Source organism: Prionailurus bengalensis, chromosome B3, assembly GCF_016509475.1.
Source record: "Prionailurus bengalensis isolate Pbe53 chromosome B3, Fcat_Pben_1.1_paternal_pri, whole genome shotgun sequence".
Taxonomy (NCBI): Eukaryota; Metazoa; Chordata; class Mammalia; order Carnivora; family Felidae; genus Prionailurus; species Prionailurus bengalensis.
The window spans coordinates 102,564,728-102,581,436 of record NC_057355.1 but is presented as its reverse complement, the minus strand read 5'-3'; the positions used below and the strand labels follow the sequence as shown (position 1 = coordinate 102,581,436).

The 16,709-nt window shown below is 41.2% G+C and overlaps 1 protein-coding gene across 2 annotated transcripts in view; it reads right to left on the bottom strand.

Moving 5' to 3' along the window:
• CGRRF1 (cell growth regulator with ring finger domain 1) overlaps positions 1–15,665 on the bottom strand; it is a 29,864-nt gene extending 14,199 nt beyond the window's left edge. Inside the window, exons 1-2 of one of the 2 annotated variants that reach the window (XM_043556197.1) lie at positions 15,251–15,665; positions 1,602–1,741 (exon numbers count right to left, since the gene is read on the bottom strand). In XM_043556197.1, the coding sequence (XP_043412132.1) occupies positions 1,602–1,741; positions 15,251–15,354 (244 nt within the window). In that variant the 5' untranslated portion in view covers positions 15,355–15,665. Of the gene's footprint in view, positions 1–1,601; positions 1,742–14,979; positions 15,099–15,250 lie in introns of those variants that run through there. The other variant, XM_043556198.1, reaches the window with a different exon arrangement.
• Between the last annotated feature and the right edge of the window lie 1,044 nt (positions 15,666–16,709).

Here is a 16,709-nt window from a genome sequence, read left to right as displayed (position 1 = left end):
ATTTACTAAGTACGCTGCTTTTCGACAAGTGATTTTAGAAGTTATAGACAGGAAGACAGCTATGCAGAAGGGTCACAGAAGCCAAGGGAGCAGGGTATCAAGAAGGAAGGACTGGTCAACTCTGTGAAACTGCAGAGATAGTGCTAACTCAGGCCTACAAAGTGTCCACTGGATTTTCTGACTGCGGGGGCAGGAGGGCAGGGTCGGGGAGCAGAAGTGGTCATCAGTGACCTTGGGGAAAGCCATTTCAATGGAGGGATACAGGCAAAAATCACATCTGTGGAAAGTGAAGCAGGCTAAGGGAAGAAGGCAAGTGCAATTCGCTTTTGAGAAGGCTGGCTGTGAAGGGAGAGAAAGGGGACAGTAGATCCAATAGGGTAAAAAGCTGAGAGAGGTTGGGGTTGTTTGTTTTTAAGATACCTGAAATGTGAGCAAGTGTAAAAGGTGATAGGGCCTCAGCCTGGAAATCTTTGTAGAGTTATGGGAACTGTACCTGGAACTGCCCACCCATCTCTACTTAACTGCTACAAAAGCACTTCAAAGTCCAGAAGTTCAAAACTGAACTCATTACCTTTCTTCCAAAACCTGCTGTTCCTCCCGTACTCTTTATCCTGGTAATAGGATCTGTCTATGGAGGGCCCCTGCAAAGAACCTGAGTCTTCCTCCACTCTTCTCTCTTACCTGTCCCACCCTATGTTTTCTCCATAACAAACTACTTATTGTTTCTCTGTTTCTGTCTCAGTGCTTTGTTCATGCTTCTTCTCTACTTAGAATTTCTCCCAACCCCATGAGATAAACACCTACTTACCTTTCAAGAGTCTACTCAAAAAAAAAAAAAAAAAAAAGAAAGAAAGAAAGAAAGAAAAAAAGAAAAGAAAAATAAGACAGAGACCCAGCACATTCTTTATGAGGCTTTTCTTTATGCCTGCCTCCCCACCTCAGCAAACTTAACCATTTCTTCTTTCCTTCCTCCCCTCTTTCCTCCCTCTCTTTCTCCTCTTTCCTTCCTCCCTGTCTCTTTCTTTCTCTCTCTCTTTCCTTCCTCCCTCCCACCCCCTTCTTTTGTTTTCTTTTTCTTTTCTTTCCCTCTATCTTTCACTCTAGTGGTTCCTAGATAGTCTTGCAGTTTACTTTTCCAAAAAGCACAGAAACAAACGACTATCATCTGATTACCATCTCTCAAAATAACATTTTATACCAAAATAACTTATACCCAAAATACCATTATTTCAGATTAAAAAGTTGTTCTTCAGAAGGTTAGCAACCTTACGTTAACTGTGCTCACACTACACCATCCGTACATTTCTCACTGCACTCAAGACCCATGAAAATGCCAGACTTCTCTTATTAACATCTGTGATACTTAATTCTTCTTACACAAATATTTGCCTCTGGTTTGCTAGTTGATAAGTTCCCGAGGAGCAAGTTTTGTGAATAATTAGTCTCTGTATCTGTAGTACGTAGTATAGCTCCCAGAACAAAACAGATGTTCAATAAATACTTGTTAAGTCCAAAGAAGAGAAAGCAATAAAGAAAGAAAATTAAAGTGCTGAGAAAGGGGCACAGAAAGAAAAAAAAGTCTCTGGAAAATAGTCACCAACTTGTAATTGAAGCTGAAGATGGATTAGTGATCTCTAAGCCAAAAGGATTCTTGACTTGTCTCATTTGCTTTTTGAAAACTCTTGTGTTGAACTGGGTCTCTTCTGAATTTCTCAGGATTACTGGAACATCCCAGCCAAACCTGAAGAAAAATAAAAATAAAATAATACATAATTCTAGCAAATGTTGAAACTTTGTTCTATGTGAAGTATGTTGTGCTTTATTAGTTATCCCTTTTAACACAAGCATCACAAAAGAGATTAGGTTATTCAATCTATATTATATCACAGAATCAATCTAGAATTGAGGGATTAGAGGTCCCATACATAATTGCAATATATTGTGCAGCTGGCTGAATCGACATACTCTTGAAGACAAAGAGTTCTATTGTTAACATTGTTGATAACAAAGTAGTACAGTCATTATAGATAATTGTACCAAATATAACAGCAAAAACATAAGAATTATTGAACTTTTTATATAACACAAAAAACAAATTCATATTTAATATGCAGACTATTTGATATAATTAATGGGACAAGAGAACCTTTAAATACCAAATACAGCACTTCATTTATATAACATATTTTCTACTTTCAAATTTCATATAAAAATGCGACAATGAATATTAAACGGATTAGAAGGAAAATGAAAGGGACTACACTCAATCCCTCATAAAACTAGAAGGCAGCTAAGTTTACTCAATTAAAAAAATATATATATATGAATACACATAAGCCGGAGGACTTTAGTTAAAATGGCACAGTTAAATACATACTTTGATGCTCTCTCTTCTCTCCAGACACTTAACAGTGATAGATAAAAAATAAACAGAGAAATCAAAGAGACCCCACTGAAATGAGTAAACAAACTGTGGTGAGTTTAAACAAAGGAATGGTAGTACTCAGCAATGAAAAGGAGTAAATTATTGCTACAGCCACATGGATAAATCTCAAAAACAACATGCTGAGCAAAAGAAGCCTCACACAAAGGAGTACGTGTTATATGATTCCACAGTATAAAATTCTAGAGCAGGCAAAACTAATCTATGGCAGAAATAAAAAAACAGGGCAGTGGTTGCTTGTGGGGGTGGAGCGGGGGGGAGGTGGGGGGGTAAGTGTATGGACTAACCAGGAAAGGGCATCAGGAAACTTTCCCTGGTGATGGCAATGTTGTATATCTTGATAGAGGTTTGAGTTGTATAGATGATGTGTTTTAGAACACTGAAGATTTATACATTTCATTGCGTGTAAATATACCTCAAAAGAAAAAAAGGGAACTACCAACAAAAACAAACATTGAGCTCTAGCTAATAATATGCAATACTTCAGTATTTATGGGAAGAGTAACAACTTACTTTGAGGTGATCGAGAAATAAGATTACAAATAAGTAATGAAGACTTGACAGCAAAGTGTTGATTGTAGAACCTAAGCGATGGGCATATGTATGTTCATTTTGTAATTTTTTCAAGTTTTCTGTATATTTGAAAATTTTAATAATAAAATGTTGGAAAAAGAGACTTAGTTGGGTTCAAGGACAAATCTTTATGGCTCTGAAAAAGGAAAGAAATATAAGGTAATGAATAAGGCTGACGCCATGGTTTGATGGGTCCTGAGTCTGGCAACAGGCTGTGGCAAGTAAGCCTTCACACAGTAAGAGGACCTTATAGGTTGTCCACTCAAGGCAAGAGCCAGAGCTAGGTTCATAACTTGAATCTAGAAGCTGAGTTAGGCCAATATCAATATCAATATGTCATTATAAGACCTGGTGCCTGACTAGGGGCATCTAGGAATCTGGTTGAAGGCAATTGTGAGATGGTTAAACAGCAAAGGTGATGACAAAGGGAGGGGGAAAAACTTCTACTAAAATTTAGGTCGCAAACCAAAGTTTCAAAACACGTGAATAAATCTAATGCCAAGGGAAAACCAATAAAAGTAACACATGGAATAAAGTTACACTCCAGATGAATTTCATTTTATAGAACAGTTAGATAAGGCTCGTCTGGTCCTGCCTAAAAAAGCTGAAAAGCAAGCCTCTAAGAGATCAAACTGTGTAAATTAATTGTGTCCCAAAACATAACTCAAGAATATTTATATGAATACAAAAACATCCCACACCTATAAAGTAAAATTCACAATGTTTAGCATCCAATAAAAAATCAACAGCGATGCAAAGAAGAAAATGTGACCCATAATGAGGAAACTAATCAAAAGAAATAGACCCCAGAAATGATATGAATACTAGAATCAGTAGACAAGAACATCAAAATGATTGTTATAACAATATTCCATATTTTCAAAAAAGTAAGTAAAGATTGAGAATATTATATGGAGACATGGAAAATACTTACAAAGACCTAAGTCCATTTCTGAAGAGGAAAAATACAACATTTGAGATGAAAAATATATTGGACAGGCTTAATAGCTAACTGAACATTACATCAGTATATTTGAAGACATAGCAACAGAAAGGATCCAATATGAAACACAGAGAGGAAAAAAAAAAAGGCTGGACAACCCCTCCCTCCCAAACATCAGTGAGGTGAAGGATAAATTCATGCAGTCTGCAGAGAAGGGACAGAGACAAACAAGAAAACTACAGATGTGTTATCATTCAGGAACACAGATGCAAAACTTCCTAACAAAATGTTAACAAATGAAATCCAACAATATATTAAAATGCTAATACATCATGACCCAGTGATGCCTTAATATCACATTAAAAATTTCATATAATTTACCACATTAACAGACTAAGCAAGAAAAACCATATGATTATTTCAAAACCTGCAGGAAAAGCACTTGCTAAAATCTAAAGTCTATTCCTGATAAAAACTGTGAGCAAACTAGGAATGTAAAGGAACTTAACCCAATAAAGGGCAGCCATAAATATGTAGAGCTAACATTGTACTTAATGAAAAACTGCTTTCCTCCTAAAATAAAAAACAAGACACTTTACAGCCATGTGTCCTTAAGCAATCACTCAATTCGGTGTAACCGTCTTCCCTTCTGGAAACGTTTATAACAGGGTTTGGCATGCTAAGCAATGATAATGTTGATGATGGAGTAGACTTCGGAGTTGGCAGGAGAGCAAGAGAGAAACAACAAATCCAGCAATTTCTCCTTTTTGAACCTCAGAATCAGTTACCCCATAGGCTCTGAGTCCACTCCACTACTCAACATTGGCCCCGTGCTTTTATTTTTTTTTAATTTTTTTTTTCAACGTTTATTTATTTTTGGGACAGAGAGAGACAGAGCATGAACGGGGGAGGGGCAGAGAGAGAGGGAGACACAGAATCGGAAGCAGGCTCCAGGCTCTGAGCCGTCAGCCCAGAGCCTGACGCGGGGCTCGAACTCACGGACCGCGAGATCGTGACCTGGCTGAAGTCGGACGCTTAACCGACTGCGCCACCCAGGCGCCCCGACCCCGTGCTTTTAGCTGAGATCCAGAGTTGGACACTTAACCAACTAAGCCACCCAGGCACTCCTGGCCCAGTGCCTTTTAGAGGTTAAGTCGGGAATGTGAAATGTTAGGACCCGAGATATAACCTTCTTATGAGAGTCATAAGATGACACCTTCCTCTTCTTTCTTTCATCCCTTGGAGTGAAAAACAAAGGAAGAAAACACCATTCTATACTCCTCATTATATTCCCTGGCCCCTTCATCATTTTTATCCCCCCCCCGTCACCTACCCCCCCCTTTTTTTTCTTTACCCACACTCCCTGACTACTCCTTATACCCACACTACCAGCAGTAAAAACTAGAATCCAGAGCTCATTGTGTTCCGTGCTACTGTGGTTCAAGAATTATATTTCAGGTACTTTATCATGCTGTACCTAAAAATTTCAATTAAAAAATCTTAAAGGTTTAGGGTCCAGAAACCCAAAAAGCAGGGATTTGGAGAAAAATCTGGAAGCAATCTATTGTAAGCATGGAATTCCTCTCCTTTTAGTCCATGATATATCTGGTTTTAATATAAAAATATTATTTGTCCAAATCTTTACATAAAATCAATGTTGGAGGAAGATATGCCGTATCTGTTCTGTGGCTTTGTAAATACTTCAGAATGGAACAAGTAATTTGAGATGTAAAGTGTTTCTTTTTAAACATGCTTATCCAAGGCTGCTTGGCCCAGCATCCTATCAAGAGCTGCCAAAGCACACCTATTATTAAAAGAAATTCATCTCCCTTGATTTTTTATTTCTCTGCCTCATGCTTAATCTTGGGTCTGCATTTTCTAATACCCTAAAGTCCTTGACTTGACTTATATACATTTTTTAAAATCAGTATTATGAAAGACGCTAAACCCTGGGCCTTTTTATCTTACATAACCTTTTTACCATGAAGGATATCATGCACACAGAAAAACACACAAAACATAGTTCAATGAATTAGAAAGCAATTGGTATTTAGGTTAAGAATCCAAACAATAGGGGCACCTGAGTGACTCAATCAGTTGAGTGTCTGACTCTTGATTTCAGCTCAGGTCATGATCTCACAGTTTGTGGGATAGAGCTGCATGTCTGGCTCTGCACTGACAGTGCGAAGCCTGCTGGGATTCTCTGTTGTCCTCTCTCTCTGCTCCTCCCCCACGCATGCTCACACTCTCTCTCTCTCAAAATAAATAGACATTAAAAAAAAAAAAAAAAAAAAAAAGAACCCAAACGATATCCTCGGAAAGTTTCTTGTGTCCCCTCCCAAGCACTACCCCTTCCCTCTCCACTATCTTGACTTCCATTATTTTAATTTAGAATACTTGTTTTTGAATTGTCATGTAAGTGGAAGTGTGCTGTGTATACTTTTTTTTTTACTATTTTACAACATTATGCCTGAAGATTCATCCTTGTAGCTATACTTAGTGCATTTTGCGGCTATATAGTATTCTGCATAGTAAATGTGCTATAACTTGCTTACTCATTCTACTCTTAATGGACATTTAAGTTGTCCTCACATATCGGCCATTATGAATAATGCCTAAGTGAACATTTTCTTTTTTTTTTTTTAAGTTTATTTATTTTTGACAGAGAGAGAATGAGAGCGTGCGCTAGAGAGGGGCAGAGAAAGAGGGAGACACAGAATCCAAAGCAGGCTTCAAGCTCTGAGCTGTCAGCACAGAGCCTGATGTGGGGCTCGAACTCATGAACCGTGAGATCATGACCTGGGCTGAAGTCAGACGCTTAACCGACTGAACCACCTGGGTGCCCCTATGTGAACATTTTCATACAAGGTGCTTGGTCCACATACACTTAGATGCATTTCTAGTAGGTCTACACATGCTGGGAATTGTATTTCTCAGTCATAAGATCTGTGCTTCTTCAACTTCAATGGATAATGCTACCAATTGTTTTATGTATATTCACCAGCAGTGAATGAGTGCTCCCCTTGCTCCAAATCCTTGCCAAAACATTATGAACATCCTGGTAGGTGTATGGTGGCATTGCATTATGGTTTTCATTTCTATTTCTCAGATGACTGATTTTTCTTATTTATAGAAACTCTTTTTATGTCCTGAATATGAGCCCTTTGTTGCATATATCTTCGCCCTTTCTACATCTTGCCTTTTCACATTCATACTAGGTCTCTTTTGATGAACAGAGTTCTTAATTTTAACACAGTTATTAACCTTTTCCTTTAAGGTTAATGCTTTTGCTCTTTGGCTTTTCATTACTGCCTTATCTGAATTATGTCCGAACACTGCTACGTTTCTGAATTATGATCTCGGACATTTTTGTATTCCTGTCCTCCCAAAGGACTTAGTGAACCATGGCTAGAGCAGCCAATGCTGAAGCAAGGCTCTGTGTCCATTTTGACTTCACCAGTCCTGTTCCCCCAATATCCTTATGCTTTGGGGGAAACAAGGCTTGAGAGGAGAGAGGGTAGACTTCACTGTGTAATAGAGTGATGTCACAGACTGACCACACCTTTTGTCCTAAACATTATGTTTAATGTAGACTAAGATCACGAAAGCTGTTTTTTGGGCAGCTGACACACTGGTGACTCATGGTGAACTTTCAGCCTAGTAAACTTTTTCACATACTTGACTCAGTGTGAACTTGCTCATTTTTGCAAAAAATCCATAACTTTCATAGTTTTAATCTGTTTGATGTGACCAAAATTTCTATCTTTAACGCATTACTCAAAAGCCGATATGCAGAAATGACCTGGAGTGAAGTTAAAAATTGGAGAGTGGTCAGATAGTAATCCATAATTGCTGCTGACAAACAGTTCTGTAAAATACTGATAAACAGACCCAGTGATGTGTCTTTGGCCACCATCCTAACATCTGGGCTTTTCCACATTTGTAGTCCAAAACTTGAATAAAGGCACTGATGCCCTGTGTATCAGACCGTGTATCTGATATGACATTACAAGGAATAATAAAATAGAAAACTGATCAATTTTCCTTCCAATCAAATTTCATCTTTATCTTTTTCCACTCAAAGTCATTTTGGCAACTGTTAGTAATGGAATACCAACTAAATAAATGTTTCTAAACATTACTTTCTTTTATATAAACCTAGTCCCCTTTTTTTCCGTATGGGGAATTTTCCATTCTCTTTCCTTTACTGTTACATTTTTATACTTATTCCTCCTGGATTTTTCTATACTTCTGGTTTTTCCCATTTCTAAGTTGTTTGTTGCACTTCTTCATATTGTTTAAACTTCCAGCACAGCAATGATCTGTGGACTTTCAATTCTGACCACATTTTTCATACTGCCTATATAATTAATGTCTTACCCCACACACACTTCCAAAGCTTCTCACCAGAGGCTGAACTGGTAGACTGGACCTCCTTTCTTTGTGTCTGGAGTCTCAGGGAGCCCCTCGTAAATAAAGTTTACTTTGAAGCTAAAATTTTAGGCTCGGTTGTAAACAGTTTTGATCACCCATTCAGCCTTGAGTTCTCAAGCCAATCAGAAAACTAACAGGCAGTTGTTAACTTGGGCTGGGCAGGGCTTCTCTCCCGGTGGTCTCCCAAAGACGGTCTCACACAGCTAGCTGGATGCCGACACTAGGTCAGGATATAAAGACCATTCATGGGGAAGCCCTTGGTGGGGGGAGGATGTTTGTCTCTGAGGGAACCACTGTGCTAACGATAAGACTTTGGGAAAGTGACACAATCTCTGAAATTCTGTGCCTTTATTTGTAAAATGAAGGATTAGAACAAGTGATCTTAAGGCCCTACGAAGGTTTGAAATGCCATTTCTAAGTACTTTTTTTGTTACTTGTTTATTTATTTTTGAGAGCGTGGGGGGGGGGGGGGGGGGGGGACAGAAGATCCCAAGCAGGCTCCGTGCTGACAGCAGCAAGCCTGATGTAGGGCTCGATCTCACCAACTGTGAGATCATGACCTGAACCGAAGTCCGATGCTCAACCGACTGAGCCACCCAGGCACCCCTGAAATGCCATTTCTAACAGTTTTGTGTTTTCCTCTAGATGGTTTCAAGAAAATTCTTTCCAACGCAAGTGTATTTGGTACCCTAAGCAAATACGAACTAAAGTCATAGCCTTTTCCTAAGGAGGAATGTGGGCCTCATCACCAACCTCCTCACACACACACAACCTACTGCATTTGACAAGTGGGATGAGAAATGGTCAAGGTCAGTGTATCAGGCAGGGCTGGCAGGAACTGGAAGCCACATCTGCTATTTAAACATAAAGAATTTAATACTAATATAAAGAACTGTTCAAGTACTGAAGACTGAAACACTAGGATACACTGAGGTATCCTAGCAAGAAGCAGTTTGCCCTCCTCGGACTGGGGAAACAAAGGGAAGAGTGGGGATTAATGCCGTTTAGAAACTTGGATAAGGGACCCCCCAGAGGTGGCATGCAGACTGGTGGTGGGAGTGCTGGCCAGCTGGTACTGTTATCTCTGGAGGTGTACGATAAGGCTAGTTCTAGGTACGAGGAAAAACTGTAAATTGTAAATAAACTGCTGGTTCTCAGGCCAGCTGCCACCGCCAGGATAACGGCGAGTGCTGCAGGAACACAGACCAGGAAAAGGAAGCAAACTGTTAAGAGGAAGTCCTTTCTTCCTCTTCTAGCCTTCCAGTTTCTTTCTAGCATCACCTATTGGCAGACCCTAATCGGGGGCAAACTAGCACAAGAGAAATGCGGTTTGCAAAGTCCCAGCCCCAGTATCACCAAACAGAGTACAGAAGAGCATGTTTGCAGTTGAGAAAGAACAACCTCTAAGGAAGATCTGGCAGATGATTTACAGTTATGTCCTTGAGGAAGCACTGAAGGATATGGGGTCCTTCCTCAAGGGGACCTGATCTCCCCTTTAATTAGAGGCTCCAGGTCTATGGACTGGCTTATATCTATAAACTGGGTGAAAGGTGGTAACTCTCCACTGTTGTGACCCAAGTCAGGTTTCCTGCTCCAGACATGAAGTTTTTCCTATGTAGTTCATGTAGCATTTAGTAGGCTACCCATCTGTTTTATTCCTAGAGGCACTGTAAGCCATTAGTCACTGCCAAAGATCCTTGTGGGCCAAAACAATCTCCACTTTGTCCTCCATTACCCATTATGGAACACAAGTCAATCCTGACTCCTGTGAGGTGCCCCTGGACCTCACATCAGGAGCTCCCACTATCATAAACAGACTACAAAGAACAGAAATTTTCAAGGATACAAGTCTCCTCTTGGAAATTTATTTCTCAGTGCTTTCATGAAAAGTCTATCTTCTGTGCACTCTTGAAGGATACAAGAGGTGGGTGGGTGTGCAAGTTGCACATATTAAATCCAGTCCAATATTCCTATTTTCCTAAGCCTTCAGATTCTTTCCTCATTATGACAGGAAAGTTTTATCCATCTTAACCTTATTATATATAGGCCACCACTGAGTCCAAATTTTAGTCAACCAAATCTGAGTTAATACTTTAGATTCAGAATTTCTTGAGAACAAAGCCAGATCAATAAATTTTATCTGATTTAGTGTTACAGTTTCTCCTCCCTGGCCTAACCTATTTACAATCTGTTCTCACACATACTCCTCCTTCCCAATGATACAAATTAGTAAAATTTTGCAATTCTTTTCAAGGCTAGGCTCTTTCCAACCAGGTTATATTTTGTCCCTGTCCTTTGGAGCATGAAGAGATCTAGGCCTCATAGCAATAGGTTACAGAGATAGGTCTGAGTAAAGACATCCTTTGCAAAGCAATTACCCTATGCAAGGTTATTACAGGACCTTCAAGCAAGGGAAGGCCAATTTTCTCACACATGGAAAGCAGGCTGCTTCCAACAAGGGAGAGTCAGAATGACTGGGGTTTCAAGATTCTCAGCTTTATCCAAGTCAATTTAGATGTCTCCAGTCTAAGTCTAAGGGCTCTACTTTTTTCCACTCAGTGTCCTAAATGAGCCCACATTCCTCCTTAGGAAAAGGCTATGACTTTAGTTCGTATTTGCTTAGGGTGCCAAATACACTTGCGTTGGAAAGAATTTTCTTGGAACCATCTAGAGGAAAACACAAAACTGTTAGAAATGGCATTTCAGGGGTGCCTGGGTGGCTCAGTCGGTTGAGCATCGGACTTCGGTTCAGGTCATGATCTCACGGTTGATGAGATCGAGCCCTACATCAGGCTTGCTGCTGTCAGCATAGGAGCCTGCTTGGGATCTTCTGTTCCCCGCCCCCCACCCCTAATTCTATTCCCAGCGCAATTAAAACTATGCTCAATGTTTAGTTCTGGGGCTATATGAAATAAAGTGCTTTAGAACCACAGAATCTCTGATTCTGGACTCTAAGACTTGACCTGGGTGTTTTAAGATCTTAGCTTGTCATTTTCTTTCTGTAAGGGCTCCAGTGGTCTCAGACAACCACCTAACTATCCCTCAGTCCTTGTAGTCAAAAAGTACTTTAGCCACTAGGTCCCCAAAGCACTTAACGTCAGAAATCATTTTATCACAATCAACCAAAAATAGTCATTTAATGAACTGTGATGCCAATACATGCCATGCATTACTAGGGCCTTTTATCCCATTGACAAAGAGCTAAAGACACGACCAAAGCAATCTCTGAAGCCCATCTTTGAGAGGTTCTCCCCCAGGATCCCAATCTTAGTAACAATTTCTTTATTAATATCTTTTGTAAGTCCAATCAGGAGACCAAAAGCACACCAGTTATTTTAACAGGGAGAATTTTTTTTTAAGTTTACTTATTTATTTTGAGAGAGACAGAGAGAGAGAGAGAGAGAGAGAGAGAGAGAGAGAGAGAGAGAATCTCAAGCAGGCTCTGCACTGTCAGCGTGGAGCCCGACGCGAAGCTTGAACCCACAAACTGTGAGATCATGACCTGACCCAAAATCAAGAGTTGGATGCTTAGCCAACTAAGTCACCCAGGCACCCCTAACAGAGAGAATTTAATATGAAGAATTGTTAACCAGATATTGAAGAACTGTAAAAGCAAAAAGGGGACAGTGACTATCATAGAAGTAGTACCAGTAGGAAGAAGCTATCACTCCTAGAACAGTAATAGAGGAGAGTTACTACAGCTTAGAAGTTTGGAGAAGGACCCCCATGGAGCTGGGGCTCAGATCTCAGGAAAGGTATTGGTATCTTTGAAGGGGTGTGATAGGCGGTTCTAAGAGAGTGCAAAACTATAAACTGAAAACACTGGGACCAACTGTTAATGGCAGAGTGAGGCACTATCTCTGTGGTGAGACAGACAAGAAAAAGAGTCACACAGGAAGCAGCAAGGCCTGGTGTCCTCTAGCCTTCCATTCCCCCTCCCCTGCTGGCAAAGCCTGCTTGGCAGCCAGCCAGCAAAGAAGAAATGTGGTTTAGAGGTTCTGTCCCAGATTCACATAACAGAATATAAAGAGGTGCAACAAAGCTGAGGGACAAAAGCTTCATGACCTGTAGTCAAGAGGAAACAGGGAGCAGCTGCAGCGTCGGGGTCCCTCGTTATTTGAAACTGTTAAAGGAGGTATGGCATTTTGGTCTCCTTTCTGTACAGTGCCTGGCAAATAGCAAGCGCCTAATAAGCTACTAGAGCTCACAGAAACCACCACCGAGTTAAATAGAAATACCATACTCTCAGTGGCATGATTTTTGGCCATTGCTATTGGGATCCCAATAGTCAGATGTTCCTGTTTTTTCTCCACTCCCACACAGTGCAAGCAGACAAGGAGAACAGTAGAAAGAAGCAGTGGGAAAGAAAATCAGAGTAGTATTGAGATAACAGCCATTACAGCGAAGACACAAGACCAACAGGGATTATATTTGGGGAGGTTAAAAAAAATGACATGGGGGAGGGCGCCTGGGTGGCTCTGTTGGTTAAGCATCCGACTCTTGGTTTCGGCTCAGGTCATGATCTGACGGCTTTGTGGATTCAAGCCCCACATCAGGCTCTGTGCTGACAGTGCAGAGCCTGCTTGGGATTCTCTCTCCCCCTCTCTCTGTGCCCCTCCCCAGATGTACTCTCTGTCTCTCTCAAAATAAATAAATAAACTTTAAAAAGAAATAACGGGTGAAAAGCACAGTGGTTTAATGAGTTTACCTTCGGTCTGGGGTACTATTGGAAAGCTGCTTTTGTGATATCTAAATGGTTTTCTTTGTTTCTGCTCAATGAATCTGTTGCCTTGGCTTAGGTTAGCAAATAAACACTAGTAAAAAGTTGATCTACATGGGCAAAGCTAACCAAGGTACAGGGAACCAAGACTCAAGATAACTGGTTAGGTCCAAATCAGAATGAAAGTGACTGGCACTTACATGGTCTTGTGGCCTCAGCAATGCATAGCCCAGACTTCCAAAAATTCTACAATTACCTGGCCTTCTACCCTTCCAAAGTCATACCTCAGTGGAGTGGTTAGGCAATCATTAAGTTCTCAAAACAAATCTTAAAACTGGGCAGAGCCAGAATTTGAATCTAGGCCCGTCTGACTCCAAAGTCTGTTTCTTAACCACTATAAACATGAAGTTCCTGATTACCTTTACCCACAGATGCCACTGTCATTATCAATACGGCCCTCATTCATTTTTCTCTTCCCAATACTATAGATAGATATCTAAGATATCTAACTAGTTGGCCTACTGAAAATTAAAATTTAAGGATATAATGCAGTGATCAACTAGTTACCTATTGGAAGAAAATTACATTTAATGGAAGAAAATTACATTTCTTTAAGGGAATAATACTAACACTATAGTCATTAAGAAATCCTGTGTAAAGACTGCTTTTCTCACTTGGGCAACCAAGTTGTAAATCCAATTACAAACTTTCTTGAAATGAACAATAGCAATAAAATTTGATGAACCAAGAATAACACATTGTGTTAAGACTCGTCTTAGTCTTCTCCTACCACAAACAAGGAATTTTGTGCTCTACTGCTGGCAGAGTGGGAAACAGTATGGAAATGTTAAAACTGTGCTTAGTTTTGAAAGATGGCATATAGTTTCAGAAACTAAAAAGGGCTTGTTTCCGGGGTGCCTGGGTGGCTCAGTTGGTTTAGCATCTGACTTTGGCTCAGGTCATGATCTCACGGTTTGTGGGTTCGAGCCCCACGTCAGGCTCTGTGCTGATAGCTCAGAGCCTGGAACCTGCTTCAGATTCTGGGTCTCCCTCGCTGTCTGTCCCTCCCCCACTCGCACTCTGTCTCTCAAAAATAAATAAATGTTAAAAAAGGGAAGGGGGCTTGTTTCCTGTCTGTACAGTAATCCCATATATGTGACCACAGGTTATTTTAAAACTCATTTTACACAGGCTGAGCTATTCAATAACACATTTCCTCTGCCCCTCTGCTCATGTTGTATCTCTGAAATGCATTCTATTCTCTACCATAAACATTTAACTCCATTTGTTTCTCAAAATACTTATTCTTCAAAATCTCGCCCATGTTTCTCTCCTCAGTGGATGAATTAGAAAGATGGTTTCAACTAGCTGTATTCATAAGGCTTCTCTAAACATGATACAATGGCACCTCCTCAAGAGAGAAATTTTAGAATCTCTGAGCTAGAAGAACGGCTCAGGGATTATCTAACAGTCTATTCTCCTTGTCTCCAATGGGTAAACTGTCCCCACGCGTTAATATAACTTATCTCAAAGGTCTTTTCTATCTCTAAAATTGTGACTTCATAACTCTTTCGACTAAATATTACTCCAAATGGCGTGGAATTTATCTAGAGACCATTAAATTCTCAAACGGTAACAGAGTTCAGAGTTACGCTGAAAGATCTGAGGCCAAGTGCTCAGTTCTGGTCAGAACAACAATCAACTGTGTTTACTGTCCACGTCGGCGCACTGTAGCGCAGGTGACTGACTTCACTCTGGGCACACAGTAGGCCCCAATCCGGGACAGAAGCCTGCTGGACAAGCACTCAATCCCAACACCAAGACGAGGCCCTCACGAACTGCTAGACACAAAGCTGGGTAAAATACCTCAATCCGGCACCACCCCCAGATGCCTGCAGAGACAGGGACGGCACAGTGATGCACAGCAGCGATGCAGGTGCGCCCCGCACCTAGTTTTCCTCCAGCAGCCAGTAGGAGTTCTCGACACCAGCTCCCCCACAGCCACAGGCGCCCCAGCCCCACAGCACCCCCGCCCCGCCTCCGATGCTCGCCCCCGCCCCCCGCCCGCTGCTCTCCGCGACCCCACGCCCCAGCGGTCCGCCCCTGTGTTCCTTGTTTCTAACTACGGGGCACTTACCATCCCAATACCAGGCCAGTGGTCACGATGAAGCAGGTAAAGACCACCGCAATGTAGAAAAGCGGCGAATACTCATACAGCGTTACTAGAAACACCGCGGCCATCAGGATGTCCAAAACTGAGCCGAGCTCCAGCCACACAGCCCAGCCCACCCCGCTGGGGTAAAAGCCACTACGGCGCCCCGGAGCTGACAAACTTTGTAGATCCGCACTCGCCCCGGGTTCTCCGGCTAGTCTTCGGGGCAACCTCTCAGGCTGCGGGAGCCGGCGTGCCAATCACAACGGTGCCTGCAGGGCTGGCCCCGCCTCTACTGCTTCCGTCCCGAGCTATTGGCTTCGCAGAGGGGCGGTGCCTGGCTCGACTCACCGGATTGGTACCCAGCGAGCGTCTGTCTGTCCTAGAGGTCAAGGCTTTTCTGCGGCAAATTCTAAACACGTAAGCCGGCCATCTCTGTCCAAGGCTCAGGTAAGGTTTTCTGATGGCACAGAGAGGAGGCACAGTGAGAAATCCACGTCATAGAGTCTAAATCCCGCATATGAGATCCGCGGCAAATTTGGGAGGAGGAGAGCCTGCATTTTGGGTTCTACAAAGTGAAGTAACCCCACACCTGCTCTTATTTTATCTAGAAAAGTTACAATTATACGAAACACCGAAAGGAGTCTCGCAAGCAGTTTATGAGCCTTGCCAGCCTTTCAAGTTGGATTTCATGATAGAGGAAAATTAGCGTTGCCTATCAAGATTCTCATAGAAGCAAATCAACTGCCCTCCCACATCCCATTCCTTTTCTCCTCTCCCTACACTCCTCAAATTGAATTAGATATTTGAATATTTGTATTAATTTTTACTTTAATAATAATTTTAAATATGTATTTATAATTTTTTTGTAAACGAGCAGAGGCCTTTAAGTAAAGAAAGGAGCGAAATGCTCGTCTCCTCTCCTCATCCCCATACAGTCAACTCCATCAAGGTAGCCTTTCTAGAAGTCTCTCACAACTCCATTGACTTCGTATAGGTTTGTGTTTAGCCCTTAGGCCACCCCCAGTTACCACAGAGACAGGGAAATGTAATCTTTTATTCTCAGCAGCGACATCCCTTGCTACAAATCAGAGTTTTGTTATCAAGGAAGAAAGGGACAGAGGACCATGGGATGGATCACTAGTAGCCCCTCCACACTCCCAAATCACTAGTAAAATTAGTGCTAGAGAAACACGAGCTAAATTTGTTCTAAGGGTTCGCATATATCTTGGCAAATGACCATGTATTGTGTACACTCTGGAGTAGTGCTGTGTAAGAAACTTGCTTCAACAATATAATTTTTAACAACTACATATATGATTTGTGAAATTATATAGTTTATTTATGGTTGGACAATATTTTAAATATGTAAAAAAATTTTATTTATTTTTGAGAGAGAGGGGGTTGGGGGAGGTACAGAGAGGGAGAGAGGGAGAGGGAGAGA